The sequence below is a fragment of the Colletotrichum jinshuiense genome, chromosome 2, assembly GCF_051148585.1.
Source record: "Colletotrichum jinshuiense chromosome 2, complete sequence".
Lineage (NCBI taxonomy): Eukaryota > Fungi > Ascomycota > Sordariomycetes > Glomerellales > Glomerellaceae > Colletotrichum > Colletotrichum jinshuiense.
The window spans coordinates 4,700,944-4,726,998 of record NC_139309.1 but is presented as its reverse complement, the minus strand read 5'-3'; the positions used below and the strand labels follow the sequence as shown (position 1 = coordinate 4,726,998).

The window sequence follows — 26,055 nt, the reverse complement described above, 5'->3', positions numbered from 1 at the left end:
ATTCCGGCCTTATGGAAGAAGTCAGCAGTGGCTTCGGAAGCTGCACGTGTGACAGTTTGGCTACTTTAGGAAACATGTCGTACGGTGTAACCGGCTGACGTCTTATTCCGCCAAGCGTCGAAAACTGTCACGAGGCTCGCGATTGGCAGGCACCTAGTACATCGGCGTGAACGTCGCCGCCATAAGGGGACGAGACGCCCGGGCATACTCGTGTAGAATTTTTATTCTTATATTTATTTATGTATTTTTCAAATTGTACATGGGTTGTAAGACAAGTGCCAGTGTCGGTGTACGACACTTCTTATATGGCGGAGTATGATGACAAAAGAAAATGGCTGCTCTAAAGCCACAGCCTGCGCAGATGATACGGGTATCTTAGTCATATTCGTATGCTGTCCAAGAGTCTTCCGAACTAAACAGGTCATGTGCTTCAGCAAAGCCTGGTTGAGCCGTGTTCCAATTTAGACTCGTGCGGCTGTGCTCATCGGCTCACTGAGCATCGACTTTCCAAATTACATGTTAATTTACCCCTTGAAGGCATCAAGACATTGGGACATGACATCAAGGAACAAAAAGGAAAAATACAATTCCCGGGGAAAGCCACAGGGCGTCTTGAACGCCGTGCCGCCAGATCGACAGGGGCTCGCGCCATTGCTCGAGGCTCGTGTGTTTTTGTTATTTTTCCACAACCATTCCCCCAATCGTCACGTGGCCGGAATAGACTCTTGACTGGGGGCGGCTTGTGAAGTCGATGCGGATCTCGTTTCTATCGCCTGTCCGCGAATGTGCGGCCTAAGATTGAACCGGCTAGAAAGTCGGAAGGCGACGAATATCAGCTCTGGCGCACAACCACAGATCTGCAATGCAAACTCCAAAGGACAGACATACCATAAAGGACAGGTGAACGAGTGCTTAGAAAGCCAAGGCTCGATGCACGCCGAACAGAAGACGTGACCGCAGGGCAGCTGTCCCACCACGGTGCCGGAGGCGAAGTCGTCCAGGCAGACGGGGCAAGTGCTTGCCTCCGCAACTTTTGTTATCGTCCCGAGCTTGCTGCAGGCGAGCCTCGCCATTTGCTGCTTCATCGGCAGCTTGCGGACATGGTGAAGGCGCAGTATTTGCGGGGGCTGTTGTCCGGGTTCGTCCTGGCTCTGGGCTGCTCTTGATGCTGCTCTCGATGCTGCTCTTGATGCTGCTCTTGTTGTCGTTGCCGTCGTTGTCGTCGGTAGTAGTGTCGGCTGCTGCGCGGCTCTGGACTTCCTCCACTTCCAGACAAACAGGTACAGGATGAGGCCGAGCAGCGCGGCGAAGGCTACACAGAGCGCCGCCGTGACAGCACCTGGTTGTCCTCCGGATGAACTGTTAGAAGCGACATCCGGCGTGCCTGTTGGACTCATATGGCGGGAGGTAAAAGGGGGGACCAGGGGAACATTTAGAAAGGGCTCGCAGAACGAGGGATGGCATGTTGGGTTGTCCGAAATTCCCATCCAAAAATGCCCGGCCCTTCACCGTCATTTAAACAGAGGGAAAACTTCCACCTGCGGCGGTGGCTCGCGATACGTATTCGACAAAAAACACTGCAAGCGTGCTCTTTACCTCACCGGCTCGCCCTTCCATGTGGTGTCTCGGTTGAGGGATTAAGAGCTGTGATTCTCGGCTTGCCAGATCAGGGCCGTGATGACCGGGCATCGCAGAAGCTTGGCAGCCGATTGGCATGGTGTTGAAATTGTCTGGGGCCGCCCGCGCCCGCTTCCCACGGGGAAGGAGTGGGCTGTAGGTAATTTTAACGTAATGGTCAATCCGCCGCCGCATGGAGCTGTGCCAGAGTCGTCCTGGAGTCCCCCCCTCGTGTCGTATGAGGCATTTTCTCTTGGCATTCCCGCAGCGTTTCCCTCGCCGCCTGGGCCAGGGCAGAGCGTGTAAGTGACGTCCGAGAGGCCGCCCAGCCGAACAAAGAGAAAGGGGGCATGTCAGCGCGCACAGGGCAAAACACAGCTTGCCCGGTCCGGAGTTGGTTGGCACAATGGCAAACAAGCTATTGAAATTGCTATTTCGAAAAGGCTTGAGGCATTTAAGACGTGGTTCGGCCGCAGTCTAATTAGTGGGATAAGACAGAGGGCAGAAAGGCGCACGCTTCGGCACCATATCGAGGGCTGTTTGTCTCTCCTTAGCAGGAGGAATCAGTGTTTGGCAGCAGCTGACACCGCCACGACCACCGAATGTGCCGCCCGGCCTTGTCGTGATGCTTCCAGCTTCAATGGCCGAGCAAATGCTCAGCCTCAAGGTTGTTTACCACAAGCTGCTAGATTCTCGTACGGGAATCGCACTGAATGGATGATCAGCTGGTGGGAAACGGCATCGATTCCGGTTTTCCCTCCAGCCATCTGCTTCATCGTGTGCCTTGGGCCCGGATTAGGCGCTCCTCGTGAGCCCGCATTCTCTCTGCTGCCTTGATTTTGGACTTCGACTCCGAGAAATCGCATAAAGGGATCCAGTGGAGGACTCATATTGCGACTTTCGCGACTTGTATCCGGGCTTCTTTGAGACGGCGAGATCGTCTTCACTCTACGGGTGATCCCCGGGGCTATCTCCGTTTAATTTCCCCTGGAAAGTCTGCTTGGCAGAGAGATGCAGGCGCCTGGGTGGCATCTGATAATACACCCACTAAAATCACTACTAAAAATACGTGCATAGGCGCATCCTCCCCATCATAGCGTCCAGCTTAGCGAACGCCAAATGCCACCCAAACCATGCAATTGAAACAATGAAAGTCTGTCTGCAATGGACTTCCGATTCTTGCATCTGAACAGTAGAAACGAGTATGAGCACGCTACAGTTTTTTCCAGGGATTACAAGGCCACTCTCTATATTGTAGCGCTAACGAGGATGATGAGAAAGACGGTAATGGTGATGCTGGCCTGCCCTGACCGCCAGTCGTGCGCTTGCTAGTCCCATCCAATAACTATCCAGAGCGCAGAAAAAGCAATGGTGCTGTGCAACCCGAGTCGCAAAGTCCCAGGAAACTTCTGTCGATTGGCATCAATGACCAATGCCGGCCACTTTGTCTGTCCCATGGCAGGACATGCAACAGACTGCTTCTTAAGTCTTCCATCTGCAAAACCCTCTGCCGGTCCGCATCAAGGGCGTGGTCTCGACTCGAAGTTCGGCCAAGAACGGGGCCTGTCATTGAGCATCGAAAATGAATCATAGAGGCTCATCCGCGCTAAAAGCCCCAAGAGCCAATCGTATGATCGCCCCCTCTTCGGTTCGCCCGTCCGTCGCGTTGGCAGCGGCCGCTTGTGGGTATTCTGAACCGTAGAATGACCGACATGGACGAGATGCTTGACTTCTAGGGATTTCTATCGAGATCTACTGAGATGATGTTTGAAAGTTGAGTAGTACAAAAAGGCCGGCATTTCTGCGATTGAGACTCCTCTTTCGAGATGATACTCTACACATATACATACAATTAGGCCTGTCTGTTGCGGGAACTGCAGCACCACACGCGGAATGAATCTGCCCAAGGGCAATCCCAACTTGGTGAAACTGGCACAGTTTGTTTTCGCAACTCAAGCAGCCGCCAGTATCGCCAGCCAACTACCAAATGTTGATCTTGGATACGCTGTTCATCAAGCAAGTTACGATGTGAGTCGCGCTTCCCAGAACCACTTGGCCTTATAGTCAATTCCCGTACCAATACTGACGCCTTTATTTCCCGCAGACATCGGGAGAATGGTACAACTTTTCAAATATTCATTACGCTAATGCACCGCGCTTTGGTGCCCCTGAGCCGGTAACGATCGTGAACCGCACAGTTAACAACGGCCGACAGCATGGCATTTGCCCCCTGGCGGCACCGGCTTGGTATGCGCTGTCAATCGCGTATCAAACCGGCCAGCTGTCCCTAGACGACGTCAACTCGACTTTCACCGCAGTGCAAACACTGGATACAACTTCGAATTCCTCGTTGATAGAACAATATTTAACCGACCCCGATCCCGTCGTGACTGAGGACTGTCTGACGTTGGATGTGGTGGTACCTAAGCCTTTGTGGCGAAAACCACACAACGGCTCACATTCTGGTGGTAAGTCTCACCTTCAACTTTCCTTTTTATGCAAAGTCCGTGTGCTGACACATTGGTGCTCGCAGCCCCTGTGTTGGTATGGTTTTACGGAGGCGGATACGTGCTCGGAGACAAAAACTCGGCCGGGAACCCTGCGGGGTTGATTGCAAAAGCCCAGGAGGACGGTTCAGGAGGTGTCATCTATGTCGCTGTCAACTACCGTCTCGGCCTCTTCGGCTGGGCCTCTGGGCCGGACTACGAGGAGCAAGGCGGCGTCCCCAACATCGGCCTGCGCGACCAGAGATTCGCCCTCGAGTGGATCCAGGCGAACATCCACCTCTTCGGCGGGGATCCCGGCAACGTCACGGTGTTGGGGGAATCGGCCGGCGGAGGGTCGGTTTTGCACCAACTCACCGCCTATGGCTCCACCAGCGGCGCCCCCTTCCGGCGCGCCATCTTGCAATCACCGGGGTTCGAGCCGGTGACGGGGCCGGGCAAGAAGAAGGCACGCTTCGACGAGGTTCTCAAGTGGGCGTCCTACTTCAACAGCTCGAATGTTTCGAGTCTCGACGAACTGAAGCAGCTGCCGTTCGACGTGATGTGGAAAGTCAACCAGATCACCGTGGCGGCCACCTACTGGGGCGCATTCGGCTGGGGACCTGTGGTAGACGGAGACTTTGTGCCCGATATCCTAGGAGCCCTTCTTTCCCAAGGAAAGTTTGACTCGTCTGTGGAGGTGCTCACCGGCCACAACAGCGACGAGGGCTTCATCTTCGCCTCGCCCCTCATCACCAACGACGAGGAGTATGTGTCTTCTCTTCTGAAGCTACTGCTCCCGGACGCCTCGGATGAAGTTCTCGATTACCTGAACACCGAGCTCTACCCCGCCATCTACAACGGCACCTACTCGTGGGAGACGCCGCTGGAGCGCACCGCCGCGACCATAGCCGATGCTTGGTTCATCTGCAACAACCGCTTTCTAAACACGGCACTGGACGGGAACGCACACAGCTACTTGTTCGATGTGGCCCAGGGCTGGCACGGAACCGACATTGCCTACACCTTTTTCAACAACGGGGACAGCGTTGGCGGGGTTCCGTTGAATTCGTCTGTCGCAAACACGCTGCAGCTTTATCTAACGAATTTCGCGAAGACGGGGGACCCGAACGGTGCTGGCGTGCCATTTTTGCCCAAATATGGAGATAACTCTACCGTCATGTCACTCGACAGAGCGGTGCCAGTCATCGATGATGCTGCGACCGAGAGATGCACTTGGTGGCAGAAGGGGCTCTACAGATGAATCTGGCAATCATCTGTTGATCGAAATATTTTTGTAGTTTGCTGTGGCTTGAATGATACCACCCGATGCTCCTTAACCTTGGATCAGAGTTCCGGTTGACATTTGACATCATTTCGGCCGAACAGAAGTGAACATGGGTGAAATACAGTTGAGTCTCGGCCGTAGCCAAGAGCGTCAGAGGTTTCATCCGGATCTACTTAGAACAGCCTCGGGTTCGCCGGCCCCGCCAACCTAACATATCAAACATATGGAGCTATAGCAGATGTATTCCAGATACCAGATCCAATAGGTATTTTGCGTTCCACATGCTTATGCTTACCGAAGCATGATGAGGAAATGGACTCAACTTGGAAGGTCGGACCAGAAAAGTTGAAGAGACGGAGGCAAACTTTTGCTATTCTGGGGCAAATACGAGGAACCACGGCAGTCTCTAAATTTGGGAAACATCCATCAATATCTATGTGGTTTCGGCTACATTGCGATAATCCAGTGTTCTACTAATTCCGGTTGTGGGTATAGGTATAGAGTTTGGAGTATCGCCTCAGTATCCACTTCCCAGGTCGAATAGAGCATAACTAGTCGCTGGCTTGACGATTGCCGGAAGCCGTGGAGTAGCGAATATTGCCCTGCCAAGAGTCCCGCGCTGGGCGGTTTTGCTCGGATTAATCACCCCGCCTCCGCTGTCAACCATGCGAGCTGCGTTTGATCGGCAGCCTCTGGCCTTTGGCTGGCAGAAAATAGCACCATGCACTGTCCAGAAGCTGGAAAGTCAGTTTCGTGTCAGCAGGGCGGCTCCTGTTTCGAAATAGCAGCGCCGCTTGTCGGTGGGCTTCCTGGGAGAATCTGACTCAGTGACACCGCGCGCCTAGACGTTGATTGCAGTCAGCTGCGCCCATCGCTTACGACGTTGAGGAAAAATGGACTCTTCGATAAAGCAAGGCGGTACATACCAGGGATTATGGAATTGAAGATCGTACTAGACGTCTTGCAAGCATAAATAAGACTGGTTTCTGCCAATTGATGTCATCAATGTTGATATTTGACAGCAGTCTTACACCACCGATCCTCTTTGCAAGCAAGCAAGCATATCAATTTTCGGAACATCTGAACCCTGCTGGGACGCATACTCTTACCGCTTAAACCCTTCAGTCTAGTTAAAGTCGTTCAAGATGAAGGTTGCTGCTTTTACCACGGCCTTTGCGCTTTTCGGGTAAGTAATGATCCTCCTGAATGGCAGAAAGCACCCACTAACTATTTGAAGCGCCGCCTTTTCTCAGGAAATCTTTAGATGTCGCTGCGCAGACGCCAGCGATCAGAACATTGCTGGCATCGACAGTCTGTGTACCTCGAAGGGCGGAGAGGCGGAGACGACCCAGCTGTGCATCAAGGTGCCCTCCCGGTTCACAAACGAAGAATGCGAAAAGGTCCAGGCGGGAGCCACAGGCGACTGCATCGTCGATACCATCTCTGGCAACACCAGCTCTGTTTCTTCGCCTGTTACAACAGCTACCGTGGCGCCCCAAGCCGCCAAGCAGTGAGCTTGTCAGGTGTACTTGATCAGGGCCGCTGACCTTTGCTGCGGGCTAGTTACTGAGCCACTCGGAAGCGAGATGTTAGCATGTCAGTTGTGATGAAGTTAGAAGCGATTGAGATACCACTTTGAATCAAGTTTGGGTTTCTTTGAAATTTGCTGTGCCAATCTTTGTTTAAGGATTTTGGGCTGACTAGTTTGCTCAACATTTGAGTCTGCCTCACTATTCCCGGTATCTTGCGGGCTGTCGTCCTTGGCTTCATTCCCAGGCAAGATATTGGTAAGTGTGCCAAAACATTTATTTATGTATGATTGGCCTCACTGAGTTACGTAGAGGGTGCTGCATCGCCTGTACCAAACTACAACATACTGCTTCGTTGGTGTAGTCTCCTAGTACATGCGCAGGCGTTTCGGGGCGTCCAGCTTAGGCAAGTGGCTGCAACTGCAGGGTGCTTTTGCTTCCATGAGTATGCCAGCTGGCGATATTTTCTTTGAACTCGCCAGGTACCGTGTCGTATTCCATGTCAGTCTCAACATACCTTGCGATCTTGCCGAGATTTATTGCTCCTTATTGTCGAAACCATTTCCTAGGCATCAAGCCCCATGTCGCTAGAATGTACGAAAGGCTTTTGATCACTTTCTCAGCCGAGACTAACTTGTAACATGCGAAGGGAGGTCTACTATAGTTTCGAAGCAGACGGCATGATAGTAGTCGTGTCTCCTATGGATGTGTCGGCGCCGATGTGAATCCAGTCGATCTGTGAATTTGCGCGTCTTCGCTTTCGGTATTTTCGGGGCTCTCCACTAAGGCTGACTTTGAAGGCAATCTTGTGCCGGGGGCTAGACAGGATACTCGAAAGGGACAGACGTGGGTTGAAGCACAGCTATAATATGTTTTTGCTTCTTTTTGTTCAACAAAGCATCGCCATCTCATTCAAGTCGACCACGGGGTCCGAGACTTTGACTGCGTTGTTCCTTTGCTTTGTATGTCTTACTTTAAACGATTTCTTTCAATCCTTCTAACTTCTACTCAAATGATTCGTGTATTGGTGCCACTGAATTGTCCCGTGTGGGGTGCAGCGATATGAGTTGAGATATAGGAGTCAACGCGTCCGCTTCATCGCTTGAGATGATTCCAATGTCTGGTTCTTGAATCTCTATCGGTAACCTGCCCCATAAAGGTGTAGTTTAGCCGCAATGGCTTGCGGGTTCTTTGTGCTGGGAAATTATAATCTTTTCAGTCTCTGAATACATATCACATATGTTCCATGGATGATGGTCTATGCTAATATTAATAAATTTGATCATGAATTGCATTAGAAGTAATCTCAATAAACGGCTGTTAAACTGAGAATTAATCGATAGGTTTATCTCTGTTGGATTACGTGACCAGAATACGGGCAGGAGGTCAGCAGCAGCCGGCCGCAACAGCGGAGCCCGGTGATTACGTCTCCGGGCTGACAACAGCTATATCTACACCTGCTGCTGCTACCAACCTCCTACTTTCTCTTCTATATACTGACTCACAGCTTCTGAGTATACCATATTGATATACGGGGAGCTCCGTCCGGTACAGGTATCCCTGTGATACCATCAATGTATTTTGAGTAGGGTGTGGAAAATACTAATGTAGAAGTGTAATGTGATGCAGGCCCATACATCAAAACCGCCCCACAATCTCGGACGATTGTTTGTTTACATAGTATGTTGTGGCACAGCGGCGTGAGGCTGCTGTTCACTATTCTACCCAGCCAGGCCGCCTTCGGCTGAGCGACTGGCCGGCCCACACGAAGTCGGTGGTCGCATCATGCGAAGCTGGTGTAGGTATATAAACTGGCTTCGCGCTGCCCACTTAGTTTACATAAATCAACCCACTTTCAACCCTGGATTGCTTCCGCTGGGACATCCTTATTCACAATATAAATGAAGTGTCACAGTAGAGACCAAATTTAAACGTAGAGTAGTTTCCGTTGGGAAGCTTCTATGTTCCGCTCTAGACCATGCCCGATGGCATCAACACTCTAATCTTCGCCCTGCTCTTCCTCCCACTTTGTAAGTGCTGAGAGAGAAGACGCGGTATCTGGATGATCTAAGCCTAGCCGATGTTGCCTCTGGCGCACACAATGACGCATCAACACAATTGCCTCCTCCTTCTGGCCTTGACTCTTCAATGTGAAGGCCAGGTTGCTTATACTGATAAGCGTGTCTGGATGCTCCTCTCCAAGCACCTTCTTGCTTATCTCTACTACCTGTACCTCTAGCTCCTCTGCATCCTTCCAGCGACCTTGGTTCCAATATGTTGATGCCAGGTTGCCTATACTACTAAGCGTGTGTGGATGCTCCTCTCCAAGCACCTTCTTGCTTATCTCTACCACCTGTACCTCTAGCTCCTCTGCATCCTTCCAGCGACCTTGGTCCCTATATGTTGATGCCAGGTTGCCTATACTGATAAGCGTGTGTGGATGCTCCTCTCCAAGCACCTTCTTGCTTATCTCTACCACCTGTACCTCTAGCTCCTCTGCATCCTTCCAGCGACCCTGGTCCCTATATATTGATGCCAGGTTGCCTATACTACTAAGCGTGTCTGGATGCTCCTCTCCAAGCACCTTCTTGCTTATCTCTACTACCTGTACATCTAGCTCCTCTGCATCCTTCCAGCGACCCTGGTTCAAATATGTTAATGCCAGGTTGCCTATACTGATAAGCGTGTCTGGATGCTCCTCTCCAAGCACCTTCCTCCTTATCTCTACCACCTGTACCTCTAGCTCCTCTGCATCCTTCCAGCGACCCTGGTCCCTATATATTGATGCCAGGTTGCCTATACTGATAAGCGTGTCTGGATGCTCCTCTCCAAGCACCTTCTTCCTTATCTCTACCACCTGTACCTCTAGCTCCTCTGCATCCTTCCAGCGACCTTGGTTCCAATATGTTGATGCCAGGTTGCCTATACTGATAAGCGTGTCTGGATGCTCCTCCCCAAGCACCTTCTTGCTTATCTCTACCACCTGTACATCTAGCTCCTCTGCATCCTTCCAGCGACCCTGGTTCCTATATGTTGATGCCAGGTTGCCTATACTGCTAAGCGTGTGTGGATGCTCCTTTCCTAGTACCTTTATTTCGAGGGCTACTCCTTGGGCTACCTTCACTTCTGCCTCTTTCCAATGCCCTAGATAGGCAAGGTAACTTGCTACGCAGTGTAGAAGAGATGCTCTCCAAATATCTTCATCCTGCAACCCAGCACCAGCACCTTCAAGCACTGCATATGCATGCGGAAGCTGCTTTCTACACGCCTCCTGGTTTTCATGTTCACCATATGGAAAGGCATCTGAAACGATTTGAAGAGCTTGCCGTGAAAACTCAGTAACTCTTTGCTTACCAAGAAGCCATTTTCGAGTTACTAATTGCACCAGACGATGTATGTCCACACTCTGATCTTTCCCTTCTGTGATGAAACAAAACGCCTTCAGAGTTCCTAGCGCCTCTGTTACTATTGCTTCTGGACTGATCTCTAAATCTTGCGTGTTCTTTTTGATGTAGTAGGTGGAAATAAACTCTTTTGGGATGGCCTGGCGGTCGAAAAAGCTGATCAACGATAAAATATCGCCTGCAAGAGTGTTGTCTCGCTGGATTTGTTCAAAAGATATAATCCACGTTGCTGTAATGGCGTGTGGTGTATCCGAGTCCCTCCCAATAGCTTCAAATGATTTACTGAGGTAATCCACAAATCTGGAATCGCTTTCGTCCAACAACTGAATATAGTGAGCTATTGATATCTCGTTTTCGTAAATAAATGCCGCCGCTTGTGCAAGTGCTAGCGGGAGATATTCCAGGCGGGAAGAAAGGAGTAAGGTCTCTTCAGTGGTGATCACATGGCCTGATCCCTCTAACATTGAGCATAGTAACTGTTCTGCTTCGTCTTCTGTCATCCTCTCAATCTTGGTCAGAGGCCTTCCAGGCGCGAGCCTTGATCCTGCCTGTCTGTTTCTTGTTGTAATGAGAACTGATCCATGACCACACTGAGGGATGTAGCGTCCTAGTTTGCATGCTTCAATCGCGTCCGTAGACATATCAGTAGAACACCCTTGTTGTGTTTGGAAGAATATGTGGGTGTCGTCTGCGTTGTCAATCACCATGAGCCACTGGCCATGCTCCTTTCTTTCTAGCCATGTTTTGACGAGCATCAATATGTCAACTTTGGGGTCCTCTCGTCCGTGAATATTACATTCTTCAGCAATTGAAGCATAATCCTGGCGGAAACGTTGCGCATTGCTAGCATGTACCCAGAAGATGGACATATCGGGACGTACACTTTTCAGCGAGTATACATATGCTAACGCTATCTGCGTTTTCCTATGTAATGTCAGATTATGTAAATGCTGTAGTAGGGTATCTTGTATTACCCGATGCCGCCTAGGCCATATAGCGCTATTCTGGAGCGCCGCTTCGTTAACGTTTGTTGTTGGTCGTGGCCAAATTGTTGCTTCAACTGATCCAGAATTTCAGATCGACCAATAAAGTCTGGATTCTCGTTGTATGGAACAAGAACTGGTGATAATTAGCAACTTCACGCGTCCCCTGACTTGATACTTACAACTTGTATGGGTAGTTACAGGTCTGTCCCTTTTGGGGTAGCGCTCTAGAAGCGCTTTCGTTGTTGAGGCTGCCGTTGCAGCTGCAAAGTCCTGCCATGTTTTGTTCTTGTGGCTGTCAGCGTAGTCACATACAGCCTTCACAATAATACACGGAATCTCATCCCAGACCCCGGCTCCTTCCATCTCAAAGGCTATAAGTCCATTCTCGCTGGCAATTTCGTCCCGGTGTTCACCTGATTTCATCACTGTATTTCCCGAACCAACACGCCCGATATGTATTTGAAGCTCTTTGGTGGTTGTGATGTTTCCTTCCTCCCCGAGTCTTCTCTTTCTGCTAGACTGGAGTCTTTTCCGGAAAACTTGTCGTCTGACGTCACACTGGAGCTCCTCACAAGAAGCATTGAGTGCCCCATCGCAGGTACTACTCTCACTACAGCTGCAGCCTGATTGACCTCGATGTCTGTGAGTATAGTCCGGCTCGAAAAGTACGTCCTCCCCAGCCACAGGACGACTGTAATGTACTTGATGATTTGTCTTGATGTCCTTCTGTTGAAGTTGCTCCAGAATCTCGATGGTCCTCTTTTGCAATTCATGCAAGTTAAAGCGCGTCTCGAACATGGCAAGGAGGCTTCGGATATTTTTGTTTGGTCTGCCAAGGTCGTTATCGGTGTCATCTTTCCGTCTAAATTTGTCAGGATGTTGTCGACCCAGGTCGTATTGCACGATACTCTTGCTTATAACCACATCCCCAAGCAAAATCTCCTTCTCGGTCCCCGGGCTAGGAACTCCACCGCAAATACCAGTTAAGACAGCTAACTGGAGGCCGGTATAGATTGTTCGGAGAGTCGCTGTTGCGCTTGCCGCAGTGGTTGTTCCCATGTTCGGCAGCAATGCCAAGACAACATCGTGACCCCCGATCCGACCAGTTTTGTGAAGGGCAGAATACTCTGACAAAAGAGGAAGCTTGCCGCCATCATCGTTCCAAATTTCATCGAACGCAAGGATGATGGCATCGTATTCGCGAGGCAGTGCGCAAATTATGGCGATTTGGATGTCTTCGCGACGGCGTAATCGAGCGTACAAGGACATTGAAGTTATCGAAGGGTAACCAGACTTCGTGGGTTAATGCGGTTGCACCCTGCCAAGCTATTGGGCGTGTCAAACGGTATCTTGGAATGTAGCTTGATGCTTTTCTTCGGACGGTAGTAGCTTAAAAGAAGAGGAAGATTGCATCTCCATGTTGACGGAAGTGAGGGGTTGATACCTTATCCATCAGCCTGGCGCGGCTGAGCATCGCGTTGCTAGCGAATCATAGCGATAAGTGATACTTGCCAAGACCGCGTAAAGCGTCGGAAATACGATAACGATCCCGATTAGCTTGACCAATACACGTGATTTAAATAAAATAAAAAGCAAATATTAGTTAATGATTTCGAGGCAGGTATAGTTGACGATTACAGGAGGGCATTAGGCCAGGCATTGGAACACAACAGAATTTAAAGCGAGCAAATGGCTTTGGGTACGAACGGCGTTTATGTTATAAATGGCTGTTAATCCGTAAAATGAGCACTCATGTCATATTTTCCCATAGATCAGATGAACCTGGACAGCACGTTTATTCAACGGCGGCACTTTTAGCAGCCATCCCAAGTTAATCCATTTGCTTTACCACGAAGACATTTGCCTGTGGCGGTACCGCGCCAAATCTCGCTCATCCTGGTATGTATCGACTGGCAGTTCATGTAAATACAGCATTACGTAGAGTTGGAATTGTCAGCGCATGACCAAGCCGCTGACCCCCCAGATCCGTTGTAATCGTCGATAATGCTCACGACAGCGCTGTAAGTACCGGCCACCATGAGAAATGAACCGGACAAGATGACAAAAGAGCTCCATGCAACCATAAGATACCACCTCGTGGTAGGGCTCTGCCTGCCCTTGTTCCAGTTGTCGTACAACCACATACAGCCCATCGGCTGGAACGATATCAATGTGCCCAAAAGGGCGCCGATAAGAGAGATCAGGCTGTTGAATACCGGAATACCGCTGGCAACAAGGTACGCTACAAGGGCGACGCTGAACGTACAGCCAATCCACGTTGCCCAGTGAGTGAAAGTGTTTGCAGTCAGGTGCTTCGAGCCTCTCATGATACGGATGAAGACGTGCTTGCTGGGCAGCTGGGACTGGGTTAGAATTCACCATTATTTTTTGCAGATAAAGGTGATCTCCTACATGTAGTAAAACGGCCGCCGATACAATCAGCCCGGGGAGACCAAGTCCGTAGGCGACCTTCTTGACAAGGGGGCCCGCAGAACCAAGGGCAGGCGACGAAACGTAGGAGCCGCAGTAGTAGTAGACGACCACGCCCACTGTAATATACACGGTAGTGACAACAGTCTGGCAAAGTACGAGGGACCGGGTGTAGTATTGCGGGTCACGCATCTCAGCCGCGATGGAGAAGAAAGCAGGGGTCCCGGCATACGAGAAGACGAGAGAAGAGATGGCGGCGATGGCCTCGGTGAATGTCGGATTGCCGATAATTTTATAATCCGACTTCCACGGCACTCCCTGCGGCGCGGCGGCGGGGCGGTCTTGGAGACCCACGGCGATGGTTACTGTGAAAACTACGAAGCGTGTTAGATCCTGGCATGAGGATTACTCGGAGGTAGGACCAGAGATATACTTACCAGCAATCACAATACTCGCAACACCGATCCATGCCAGCCAACTAATACGTCCTAGTGTTCGCAAACTGGAAAACCCGAACCCGATGATGGCGGCGACTGCCACAAACACAGCTGTACAGGTGGCATGCATGGACAGAGCATTCAGAGCAATGGATATACTCAACATAGCGGACCCAGACGTAAAGGTGAAGACTTGAAGGCATTAAAATACTGCATCTCCCGAATCCAGGACTAAGACTCACAAAGGCAAAATCCGGCACCCAGGATCTCACGACCAATGGGGCCGAACATCAGAAATCCGGCATCATCAATGCCGTAGACATGGGGGTGGCGAAGCTTGAAAATGCCGACCATGAAGTCCGACCAGGTGGTGATGCCGCCTACGACGCAGAGGATAATGACTCCCGGCACAATTCCAAGGGTGTCAAACACGGATGGGATGGACAGGACGCCGAGGCCAATCTGGGTCTTCATCATCAGGATCGATGTTCCGAGCCAGCCAACCTTGGAAATGTCAGCGAAAGGGTCTTCGGCCCTGGCACGGTGAGGTTACGCACGTTGCGGTAGTTGGGCCCATCTGCCGTGATCTCGCCAAAAACGGCATCATGGGCAATAGTATTGTCTTCGACGCCTTGACTAACATTGGAGGGCGCCCGGCCAAGTCCAGAAGACTCTTGCTTAGTCTTTGATGCTTCCGACATGGTGCCCGCCACAGAAGTAGCAAATCGATCAGGCCAAAGAGGGGCTTAACGGAGGAGGCCAGGAAGGGGGTCGAACTGTCTATTATACTCGCAACACCCCTGGCGGCCGCGCATTTAGGCGACTTGATTTGCCAAGAGATGAAAATTCTCTCGGCCTCGCTGGGGTGCGCCTATTGACACCATTTCGTAATGGGACCTGATGGAGTCAAAGAAAATCCGCCGCCGGTATCGGAGCGGATTGGTCCGTTTTTGCGAAAGATATAAGAGCAGCCAAAGCTCGATGATGATGGTCTCGCTGGCTTCAAAATGTAGGCCGAAAGGTGAGAAGTAATCAAAAAGCAGGTTCCAATTGGCAGGATAGCGATACGAAGTTGTTCCGCGCGGAAAGATTGGCTTGGTGCCGTCAATTAATCGCCTTGGATCCCGCAGAGAGAAGTCCGGGGAAGTGGGGATATTAACGGGCACTCCCACCAATAATATCAAGCCGTCGCCGACGACTTCCTCTTTGAACGAGGAACTGAACTGTCAACCATGTCTGATACGGATAACAATCCTTGCCCCTGTCAACGGAAACATGTACGTCAGAAATACAGTCTTTATAACGTCTTATCTATGTACGGATATCGGGTAGGGGCTTACTGTTGTATTGGTGTAAACGCCAGTAGGCGTCGGCGAGCCGTTGAGAAATCTACCGAGGTTACGTGGCGAGTAACGGTGCAGGATTCTTCGGCTACACATGCTAGTTTCAGAAGGACGCGTTCTGATTCTTCAAGTAACAGGTTTGATAAATCCTTGCGTTGCTATCTGACATTGTGATACAAAACCAATTATCTAAGCAAGCAAACACGTCAACACGGCCAGAAAATCACTTGACATCAATTTGAAGGTTTAAGTATAGTAGTTTGATATTCCATCTTGCTTTATCCTTGATCCAACGATTTATGTCATCTGAGAATACTAAGAACAGCGTCAATGGGCACACGTGGCCCAGTTTTGAGGCTCCCTAAACCACCGTCTTGGGCATTAAGGACTAGCCAAGACCTCCGTCCAGAATGCAATTAATTAGATAGTGTCCGATTCTGGGATAGGTCTCTAGGAAAGTTTCTGGGGAGTGAAAGTTAAGGGTACGTCAGATGGGCTCTGACTGATGATATCCTTGACAATTTGTGCCAGGGTAGTGTCAATAGGGGTATCAACAGGAACCCAGCCAATCTCAACTGGCAGCCGCTCGTTCCCTACAAACCGTCAGCTGTCTATCCGCAGGAGAAATTTGAAGAAACAACCTACGAAAGAAGTACTCCAGGTACGACCTGTTTGCCACTGGGTTTTCCGGGTGACCGAAGATGGCCAACAGCATTGCATTTTCGCCGACAATGACTGGGACCTGGCCTTGTGTAATCGAGAAGCTGGGGTTGATTTTGCTCATGTCAAGGGCTTGTCTGGCTCGGGCGTTGGCGATGATAGAGGTGTTGATGGCCTGTTCCTCTCCGAAGTAGCTCACGAAGTTGTTGAAGGTGCCTTCGTCGAAGCGGTTCGTCGGGTCGAAAACGGCATCGCGACGGGAAAGGCTGCCATCGTGCTCGATGATGTTGTGGGTGTGCAGCATCTTCATGTCAAAGAACTAGAGTATCAACATTGTTAGTGACGGGGCTCATGGTAGTATTGACTGGGCATGTGCGATGGCCCAGAGAAGCAGGCTGCTTACCGTTGCATTAGGAATGGGATTGGTCGATAGAGCCGTTTCAAAAATGTTGAGAGCGCGGGCTGGTGCAATGTTGATCGCATCCTTAAGGCCTTTGGTGAGCTTGTCGAGAGTGATGTTTCGGCCGTCATGGGGAACAAAGCCGTGGTTGCAAAGCGTGTTCATGACAGGGCACGGAGCGCGCTCTTGTTTGGTTCCATGTCAGTTCCGGTTTGGCCACACACGAGTTTTAAGAGCTTTCTTACGATCATTGGGCCCAGGTGCCTTCCAGATAAAATGGTTCGGCTTCAAACGGTCTTTTCCGTTTTTTCCTCCTTTGGCCTTCTGTCCCAAAGGAGGGAATCCATGGTCATGGTCCGAGTTGGCGAAGTTGGCGAAGTGAGGGAAAGCCTGAACGGCCGAAACCGCTCCTAGAACTAGCGACAAAGAGATGTGCATTTTGAAGTCGATAAACTTGGTCAATTGCAGACGAGAAGAATAGATAGGAGTTTAGGTGTGGTTGATTGTTGAAAGATGAAGCGACAGTGGGATGCAGTCGGAACAAAAACACAGCAAGTACGGGTTGCTGCAAGATCTTTATACCATTGTAAACTTTCTACATTTAGCTTGAGTATTTAGGATATCAAATCGTTCCAATATCGTTGGTCAATTACCCCCCGTGGACTTAGATGACGGGCATGGGATCGTTTGGCTCTATCCCGAGGTGGAGCTATCCAGAGAGCCCATGCTGAGCCACAGACCCACCCGACTACGAGAACGAGAACGAGGCTGATCGCTGCCAAACTTCACATGAGAGGCGTCCAGAAACAATCGTTCTCGTTCTCGTGCGGTTCGCGTAGTCGTCATAGGCAATTGGGGTAGCGAAGTTCTATAGTGGTGAGAGGAATGAACCACTCAATGAAGGCCCAGCTTCGCCCCAAAAAGCATTGAACCTAGTAGCATTTGATTGGAAGTTTTCACAAAATACTTGCCAAAATGAAGCGTGGCTTGAATAGATACCGTACCTGTTAAAAAAGCCACACGTAAAAAAGATCAAGACGCTTTCGTCCGTCTTGGTCTTCTGTGTCATCTGACTTATAAGTCACGCTCCGATGTTCATCACTGAGTATCTAGTATTGTGTTTATCTTTATTCTTTACACTCAACTAATACGACCCTTGAGTATATCTATTATTCACAATGCCGAGAATCAATCTCCTAGCTCGTTTAATTTGCCGAGGAGGGACACAGGGCAATATCCCAAGAAAGACCACACAACACCATGTTCAAATAACGCCGGGTGCGGCCTACAAATGCCGATTACAAGCCAAACTCAGCCACAACCCAGTCAATATATATATATTTTGAATGACACGGCACAAGCCGGGATTAAAGCAGCGCAATTGCTGTCCCGCTCTTACGTCACATCATATTTCGGAACAGTTGCTCCCTACAGCTGCCAGCTGTCCAGAGCCTTGGTTTCGTTGAAGGCGAGCAGGTCGAGGTAGTGAATCTGCCTCTTGCCTCCCTTGCCGAAGTTCTCCGACGTGATGTTCAGGAGCGTGCTTGACGTGGTAGACGAAGTCAGGTTCAGAAGACCGGGGAAGGCATTGTCAATCAGGGTCGAGATCTGCGCAGGCGTATAAAAGTCGGCGCCCTTGGCTTCGATGTTCTGCTGGAAGAAGGTGACGTAGTCGCGGGTGTGGATGACTTCCGTGCTGGCGCCAAAGGTGTCTGTCGACAGTGCGTGGCCCGGAATGACTCTCTGGGGTTGGAGCTTGGAAATGAGGTCGAGCGACGAGAGCCACGATTCTGTGAGGGCGGGGGTGAGGAGGTCGGCGAGCCAGGCGTGCATCTGGTGGCTGTAGACGATATCTCCGGCGATCAGGGTCTTGCTGGACGGAATCCAGAACATGGACTCATCAATGGTGTCGCCTCCGATGGTTTTGAGAATCTCGACGGGGCACGCCTCGTCTCCGGGGAGTGTGAAGAACGAGTGGTTGTACGGGGTAGGTATAGCCGGGGTCGAGGCGATGACTCCCTCTCCAAAAGCTGCGGACCAGAACTCGGTCTAGATTGCATAGGAGTTAGCATCTTGTAAAAGAATGAAAGTAAGAATACAAAGCGGCGGAGGATGTGCTGACCTTGTTCCGGGCCTCGTTTTCGATCCATGCCGCGGCTTCAGCCGTTGCGTAATGTTTGGCCTCGGGGAAGTGGTCCAGGAACGTGCGGCCACTGAGGTAGTGGTCAGGGTGAGAATGGGTTGTAAAAGCGGCAACGAGAGGCTTGTCCGTCGTGTTCTTGACCCAGTCGGCCAACAGGTTGGCCTGCTGCACTGCGAGGGGCAGGTCAATAATGACGGCGGCCTCAGACCCGATAATCAGGGACGAAACCATATCCAGCGAGGGATCCTGGTTGACAAAGTTCTCAACCTTCAAGTTGCAGGCGCATGACGCAACTGCTCGGTGAATGAGAGCCAAAGTGACGGCAATTAGGGGGGTGTTGCTCCGCATCTTGAGACGAGTTTTGTGAAATGTCTTGATCGAAAGGTCTTTTCGAGTTGGCGGATGTTATTACTGAAGTGTCTGAGTGTCGTGTAGGAAAGAAATTCCAGCTTCATCGTCTATGGAATTTGAAAACCGTTGATATATGTATAAACAAAATCCTACGGCTGCCGATCAATATTTTGCTTCCGAATCTGTAGTGAATCGTCATGCTGTATGATTATTGTTGCTAGGACCCAGTGGTTACTGAACGGAACCATAATGTTGCCGTCGTGATCACTATTCAATTAATGGGCTAACAGCCAGCTTCTACGCCCACCCAAAGGCCCACAGCGTGGCACCAGCCAAGTGGCAGTTGATAATCAACTGCCCATGACTAAGGACGCCTAAGACCAAAGCTAAAGGGAAACCAAAAACTATGATAATAATTGGCCAAGAGCTAGAAATCTCTTCCAGACCCACACCGTTGCAAGGAATCTCCCATCGTGATGATTGCTTCCCCGACTGGGCTCCGGTTCTGTTCTCCGCTTGGTCCACACCGGGCCCGGGGGGGCTGACATTGAGAGACAACTTCCGTTATTTCCATCCGGTAATCAGCCCGGAAGCAAAATGCTCCTTTCCGAGAGACGCTCTTCCTCCTTCCACCCCGTACTGCTTCAACTTGGCTCCTTCCTCTAACGACGTCAGGGGCCCCGTCGGTCGTCCTCAAGGTATTGAGTGGCCCCACCTTCACATCTCCCAAGGCGTGGTGGCAGAGTGGTCTAATGCGCCAGACTTGAAATCTGGTTCCCTCGGGAGCGTCTGTTCGAATCAGGCCCACGTCGAATTTCTTTTGCCTTTTTTGCGCCTTTAATGGTTTGGGTGTTGGTGGGTTATTGGCTGGCATCGTGGTCGCTGATCAGCGGCCGGCCTCCCCAGCAGGCAGGCACATCTTTGCTAGCGGATATTCTGTACTATGTTGCAAAAGTCTGTAATAGTGATTTAAATTATTCTATGTATAAGTTTTGTAATAATATGGCAGGGTCTTGGAGTCGAGTTCATTGCGGCTGGAACTGCTCTGGCAAAAGATGAGAGAAACACGCCCAATCCCACCCTATGCCGTCAGACATACCCGGGGACCAATCATCCCCTGTCAGGGACATTGCAGAACTGAATGTGTCAACGCCAAAATCATCCCCGAGGGGAATATCATGCTCGTTGTTGAAGAAAGGTACCACGGGATGGTGGTAGTTTGTCTGTCCAGGCCGATTTCCCCCATTGTCCGCCCAGTTGGCTGCTACCCCGTTTTGATGCAGTACTTCCCCTGACTGCTGCCACTGACTGGGTTCCGGTTTTGTGGTCAATGGAGATATATCATTTACATGTTGGCCGTTTGTGTGCTCTGGAGGCTGCATTCCTCTCTGCACAAGGGCATCAAGCTTTTGGAACAAGAGATCCAACAGGCCATCCCCCCGGAGTCTCATGTATATTTCTTTCATCGAATCAGAAGAAGTTTTAATCAGCTTGAGAAATTAAGTCATGTTAGTGGAAACCCGAACACGAAGCGCCCGTCGTGGCTTACCTGCAGGTCCATCGTCGAAATGCGAGATTCCGCGTGCGTGACGACATGGATTGCTAGCGTGCACAGGGCGTGGAGCGGCGCTAGCAGGTTCGGGACTACCGTGTTGGACCTGGAGTCCACCGCCTCGACGACGATTCTGAGAATCTTCCGCGCAGCATTGGCTGCGAGGGACTGCCCGTTCCGCATTATGTAGTCCCACGGCTTGCCCTTGGCAATGATGTTGGCGCCGGAGCTGATGGCTTCTTCGCTGATCAGGAGGCTGTTCCGCGAGAGAATAACGATGCTGTGAGAGATTCGAGGTTTAACAGAGACCCGGCATGCGAGACCCAAAGGAGCCACTTACGCGTTGTTGTAGTGCGTGGATATGAACGACGCAAAAGGGCATATCCGGGAGCCGATCAGGATGTCCGATATTGGCCTGGTGTAGTATGCTGTCAGCTTCATGACGAAAGTTTCAACAACCATGACTGGTTACCGAGACTTTGATGCTACGGGCCATACCTGAGTTCGTCGGGCACCGATTCGCCCCATCTCGTGAGCAGTAACTGCGACTCCCCCGTCGTCTGGACCTTTTCAGCAATGATGCTCTTCAAATTGCCAACTCGGATGCCGTCCTCCTTCCTGCTCACAATGACCGCCTTTCGGCCAATGTCGCTGAGAATCCTGGCAAGGTCGACGGTCACAGCAAACGCCTTGTCTCTGGACGACGTCCCGTCGCCCGCCGGCATCTCAACCCGCGGCGGGTAGCACTCCTCGTCGTTGATGGAGGACATGTGGCCCATCTCGAAGGCCAGGATCTTCTCAAACGAGTAGATGCCCAGCCAGAACACCCTCCGCTCTTCGTCGTCGACGAAATCCTGCTTCTTGGAGCGGTTGCGGCAGGTGCGAGGCCTGTGCAGGCGCAGCGACGTCGCCATCGACACGCCGACGCCGAGCGTGTTCCAGGCCCCGGCGCAGTCGTCGTAGCAGTGCAGGCACAGCGCCAGCAGCACCACTGCCCTCACGGTCTCGACGTTGTTGTCGATGACGAGGTGGCCCAGGAGCGTTTTGCAGTATGCGATGTAGCGCCTCGCGTCCACCGTCACCCCCGACAGAGATTCCGACGCGAAGCCTACGGCCAGGATCAGGTACACCGTCGCCAGGGCGGCTATCCCCCGCGCCTCGGCGAAGGCCACCGGGCCTAGCTCCAGTGCCAGGTCGAGGTCCTCCATGAACCGGTCTCGGTTGACCAGCGGATACACGAGGTTGACGCCATCGAGATAGCGGGGAGCAAGCAGGTGCGCCGTCTGCCTTGGCGGAAAGGGGCAGGGCTCCGCCGACAGGACGGCGTGGATGGGATGGGATGCGGGGTATGCCGCGGCCGGCGGCAGGCCGCGTCTTTGCTGGATGTTGAGCCGCCGGGCCGCGAGGTCCAGCCAGTCGCCGAGGATCTCGACCGAGTTGCTGCCGCGGCTTGGCCTCACCACGGGCAGCTTCCCTTGGTACTTGCCTTTGGGCCGGCAGGCCGAGGGCTCCTCGTCCTCGCGGTCCTCGCGGATGACCGAGATGGGACCCATCGGCCCCGTCGCCGAGTCGGCCAGGGACCTGACGCCACTGCCGAGGCCGTCCGTTGACGGCGACCTCTTCGCTTTGGCGCCCGCCGGGCCGTGGCTCTCGGCGTCCCGGGACGGGGGCGAGTGCGGCGAGCGGTTCGTGGTCGCGGAATGGGTCAGGGACGACGACGAGGCGCGGGACCAGCGGCGCTTGGTCTCGCGGCGCTGGACCTCGATGCCGGGGCGGCGGCGGTCGGTGGTGACGCACTCGATGCCGGCGGCGATGCAGGCGCGGCACGAGGGCTTCTGCTCGTCGCAGCGCGTCTTGCGGTTGCGGCAGTAGTTGCAGGCGAAGTTGATGCGCCGCTTCCTCGCCCGCGTGCCGCCCGGCGGGTCGGCAAGCGCGGCGGCCGGCGGGGAGACGGTGGTGTTTGTGAAGGACGGCGGCATTGGGGGAATTTCAGTATGGCATTGTTCAGATGTCCGCTTCTGCTTTGGTCGGGCGGGCGGGCGGGCGGGAACTGCTGCTCGGGAGCTGTGCGGTTGGGGAGGTCGTCGGCTGGGCGAAGCTGGCAGGGCAGGTGGGCAGAGTTGCCGAAGCTTGTCATTTTGAGAAGAGCTCGATGTGATGAAACGGAAACTCGCGACATGGGGGAGGGGGGGAGGGACAGATTGGATTTTGGGTTGTTTCGGATTCATCTGGTGAGCAGAGCGCAGAGTGACGGCGCCTCCGAAGGACGAGGTTTTGAGTTTGGGCGGGGCGGGGTTCTCTTTGCTAATGTTCCAATCTTGAATGAGCTCGCAGTTGTGAATCTCGAGATACTGTCATATTGCTAGTTGTGGTGGTCTTCCGAGATGTTGGACTGCTGGATCATCCCATCATGGGTGATATCTAGGCATCGCGGGGGTGCCAATGAAGCCCAACCCTGGTTCGATTGTCACCGGCTCAGCAGCGTTAGAGACATCGGAACTTGACGTGTTTGAGCCGAGCCGATGGCCAGGCAAGTTGGTACGTGATAGTAGCTCACCTAGAAACTTGATTGGACGGTTGGGGAAAATCTAGTGTTTCGCGGTTTTCCCTTTTAACGTATAAACTTTTATATCTCGAGCCGTGGCAACTCATGAGATGCAGCACCAGGCCTCGTTAGCAGGTATCAATGGTGTCAGCATAACGCCCTTGCGAAATAGGTCGCAACAGACGAAGATCCGGATTCATCTAAAGGCCGTTCATCCCCATTGGTTTCCCCAAGATCAGGGCGCGCAGAACAGCTGGTGACCACCTTCTATGTCACTCAATATCCAAACGGTGATGTTTTAACTGAGCCATTGAACTCTTTGACGGTGGGACGGGATGGCTTTGCCGGCGTCAATACTCACTCCGTCACTTTCAAAGGACTAGAAACATCACTATCTATTGAGACACCTCAGTGATCGGCTGGAGGTAGACACGGACAAAAGGCATCGAGTAAGAAGCGTGGAGAGCCTTCTTGTCGTTGTCGGCAGGAGGAGCTTTGCAGTGAACCAAGCTGGTTCGTCATGACCTGAGCAATAGGCAGCATGCTGTGCATCTTGGAGGCGAGGATGTCAACCACCTAGTTCGCTCACTCATGCAACTAGATACTATGCGGTCCAGGGGAACCCGTTGGGAGACAACTGGTACCGCTTTCCTCATGTTGAAATTGGGATGCGGCGTCGACTGGGAGCTTCAGTGAGCAAAATTGCCCAAGGACACGGAGTCATTTACGAGGCAGCCTTGCAGAGATGAGAGTCCGATCTAGTATTGGCCAGCCATGAGTTCACATGAGTAGTGTAATGGCTTGCATGCAATTGATGGATGCAGGTGCCGGAGATCGCATGCGTCTAGACCGGCTACACTTGGACCTGGGGTGCAAACAAGAGAAAACAAGTCTCCATATCACGAACGAGGGACCGCTAAGAACTGACGAGATCCTTGGCGGTGGTTTAAGTTGAGTGGTGGAGTTAAGTGCTTGCATGAGCTCCGAGGACGAGTGGGGTTTTACCAAGCTCCTCGTCGATCCCGCTCAATTGCGCAGCGCCCAACTGATATTCCCACCTCGGAACAAAAAGGTAGATGCGCACTCTGTTGATGCCCGACACATCCCACCCAGGCCTCAAAGACTGATGAATGCCGGGTGTCTGAGTCGTCCGGGGTCAGTGTGAGGCCCAACACAGCGCAACAGCAAGATTGGAGGGGCACCTGGCGTCGCGTTCGCGTTCCCCCGCGTACCCCGGGCACATCGGCAGCAGCGTGGCCTGCAGCAGGGATTCCAATGGCCGGCCGGTTAGGTAAAGCGGCGGCGGTTGTTGACCCCGTGCCGGGCTTGAGGAATTCTTTTTCTGGTCAGCTCTGGGGGGTGAGACATTTCCCCTTGATTGAGAAGTTTAACGGCCATCGGCCAGGCCACGAGGGATCCGTGAAACGAAACATACAGGGCGCATTCCGCTGCGGGCGAAAGACGCCGACGTGAAGGGAGGCAAAGCGACGGGCGAGCTGAGGGACCCGTGTGGGCTTGCGTTCTGGGATGGAACGCGTCGCTGATGTTACATTGATGCAGTGCGCGACAATCTTTGGTCACATCGCGGCGTCGCTCTCCAGAAGCTGGCCGTGTTTCCCGCCGGCGTCGCCGGTGCTTTTCCTTTTGGTGCGCGCGTCGCACGGCGATTGAGTCATGACGAAACGCGACGGGACGGACCAACTCAACCCACGCGCCCACCCGTCATTGCTCGATCGGCGTGGAGGGGGGAGGCAGAACAGGTTTCGTCTAAGGAGAAACAAAAGAGATGGCGGAAAAGCAGGGAAACCAAACCACACAGCCCTTTGATAGAACATGGAAAGGGGAAAGGGGGATCCACCGCAGCGGAACGTTAACCAGATTCCGGGAAACGCTATTTTGGCTCTTTTTCTCGCGGGCGGGCGGGCGGCCATGGGGCCTTGGAGCAGCCGGGGATGAGACCCGTCGTTCGGCGGGTTTGGGCGAGATGGGGTGATGGCGGGTGGTTGGCGCTGCCCAAAGTCTTTTGGTTTTGGTGTTGGCCCGTTTGGGGGCCCTGTTCATTTTCGTGCTGCGAGAATCCAAGACAGTTCAAAGAACAGAGACACGAAAACGAGCACCGTGCAGGAGGGAGGGTGGCCTAGAAGCTCCGGAGACGCGGGCATCGTTCGATGAGCTCGACGGCGGTGTCTTGGATGATTGTGATGGGCAGCACAGGGAAGCGGCATGGATTCGGGAAAGCTGGCGGCTGAGGACAGCTCTGTGTCGCTATGATTCTGTCCGGCCTTGCAACTCTTGCCCCTGACGAGAGACAGGATATCTGCCAATATCAGCACAAAGTGCCAATGATTGACGGCGGGTTACATCCATGGACGGGGACGGGCAGCGGCAGGTTCTGCGCCATGACGGCAATAATGAGAGAGGGAGGGGGGAGGGAACGACTGCGGCCAATGTGTGTCTCTGATGATGACGGATAATCACATACGGCCGTGGCGCTTCTGCGCTCTCGGTCTCTGTCTCTCTCTTTTGTCATCGAAAGCTGTCAATACCAGCCTCCCCGGAGCGAAGCGGCCTCAAAAGCAAATATCTCTTGTCTCCCTTCCTCAGAGGGAGACAGAGGGGGACAGCCCCCCCCTCCTCTTCACCTCACTACCCCCCTTTTGAGATGTGATGGCGCCCCCTTGGAGGTGCACGGCAGAGTCGACCTGCAGCCGGCGACGGGGGAGGACCCCTGCTCCCATCACACTGGAACGATTTCTGATTGGGCATCGCGAGAAGAGGGTGCAGAGGTAGGGATGGGAGTTCGGAGGAGGAGGGCGTAGGACGTCACCCGCAGAGCGGCAGTCCTGCGCCTCCTGCATGGTGCATGCACAAGCGTGCCGAATGGGCG

The 26,055-nt window shown here is 52.5% G+C and overlaps 7 protein-coding genes across 7 annotated transcripts; 2 read left to right on the top strand and 5 right to left on the bottom strand.

Annotated features, from left to right (window-relative positions):
- Nucleotides 1–3,510: 3,510 nt before the first annotated feature.
- Nucleotides 3,511–5,364, top strand: EsH8_II_001235 (uncharacterized protein; the record flags this gene model as incomplete). Its single annotated transcript, XM_083264533.1, has 3 exons — nucleotides 3,511–3,645; nucleotides 3,722–4,085; nucleotides 4,151–5,364. The coding sequence occupies 3 exons, from the start codon at nucleotides 3,511–3,513 to the stop codon at nucleotides 5,362–5,364; spliced, it is 1,713 nt and encodes a 570-aa protein (XP_083121855.1).
- Nucleotides 5,365–6,533: 1,169 nt separating this feature from the next.
- Nucleotides 6,534–6,902, top strand: EsH8_II_001234 (uncharacterized protein; the record flags this gene model as incomplete). Its single annotated transcript, XM_083264532.1, has 2 exons — nucleotides 6,534–6,574; nucleotides 6,626–6,902. The coding sequence occupies 2 exons, from the start codon at nucleotides 6,534–6,536 to the stop codon at nucleotides 6,900–6,902; spliced, it is 318 nt and encodes a 105-aa protein (XP_083121854.1).
- Nucleotides 6,903–8,916: 2,014 nt separating this feature from the next.
- EsH8_II_001233 (uncharacterized protein) lies at nucleotides 8,917–12,576 on the bottom strand (the record flags this gene model as incomplete). Its single annotated transcript, XM_083264531.1, has 3 exons — nucleotides 8,917–11,245; nucleotides 11,296–11,440; nucleotides 11,487–12,576. 3 exons carry the CDS (start codon nucleotides 12,574–12,576, stop codon nucleotides 8,917–8,919), a joined length of 3,564 nt encoding a protein of 1,187 aa, XP_083121853.1.
- A 665-nt stretch (nucleotides 12,577–13,241) lies between these two features.
- On the bottom strand, nucleotides 13,242–14,875 carry EsH8_II_001232 (uncharacterized protein; the record flags this gene model as incomplete). The annotated part of the gene is made up of 5 exons (XM_083264530.1): nucleotides 13,242–13,670; nucleotides 13,720–14,111; nucleotides 14,175–14,270; nucleotides 14,417–14,678; nucleotides 14,732–14,875. 5 exons carry the CDS (start codon nucleotides 14,873–14,875, stop codon nucleotides 13,242–13,244), a joined length of 1,323 nt encoding a protein of 440 aa, XP_083121852.1.
- A 1,092-nt stretch (nucleotides 14,876–15,967) lies between these two features.
- On the bottom strand, nucleotides 15,968–16,742 carry EsH8_II_001231 (uncharacterized protein; the record flags this gene model as incomplete). The annotated part of the gene is made up of 3 exons (XM_083264529.1): nucleotides 15,968–16,110; nucleotides 16,163–16,496; nucleotides 16,581–16,742. 3 exons carry the CDS (start codon nucleotides 16,740–16,742, stop codon nucleotides 15,968–15,970), a joined length of 639 nt encoding a protein of 212 aa, XP_083121851.1.
- Nucleotides 16,743–18,005: 1,263 nt separating this feature from the next.
- EsH8_II_001230 (MBL fold metallo-hydrolase) lies at nucleotides 18,006–19,068 on the bottom strand (the record flags this gene model as incomplete). The annotated part of the gene is made up of 2 exons (XM_083264528.1): nucleotides 18,006–18,626; nucleotides 18,700–19,068. The coding sequence occupies 2 exons, from the start codon at nucleotides 19,066–19,068 to the stop codon at nucleotides 18,006–18,008; spliced, it is 990 nt and encodes a 329-aa protein (XP_083121850.1).
- Nucleotides 19,069–20,575: 1,507 nt separating this feature from the next.
- On the bottom strand, nucleotides 20,576–22,602 carry EsH8_II_001229 (uncharacterized protein; the record flags this gene model as incomplete). The annotated part of the gene is made up of 3 exons (XM_083264527.1): nucleotides 20,576–20,903; nucleotides 20,964–21,038; nucleotides 21,122–22,602. 3 exons carry the CDS (start codon nucleotides 22,600–22,602, stop codon nucleotides 20,576–20,578), a joined length of 1,884 nt encoding a protein of 627 aa, XP_083121849.1.
- Nucleotides 22,603–26,055: the final 3,453 nt, after the last annotated feature.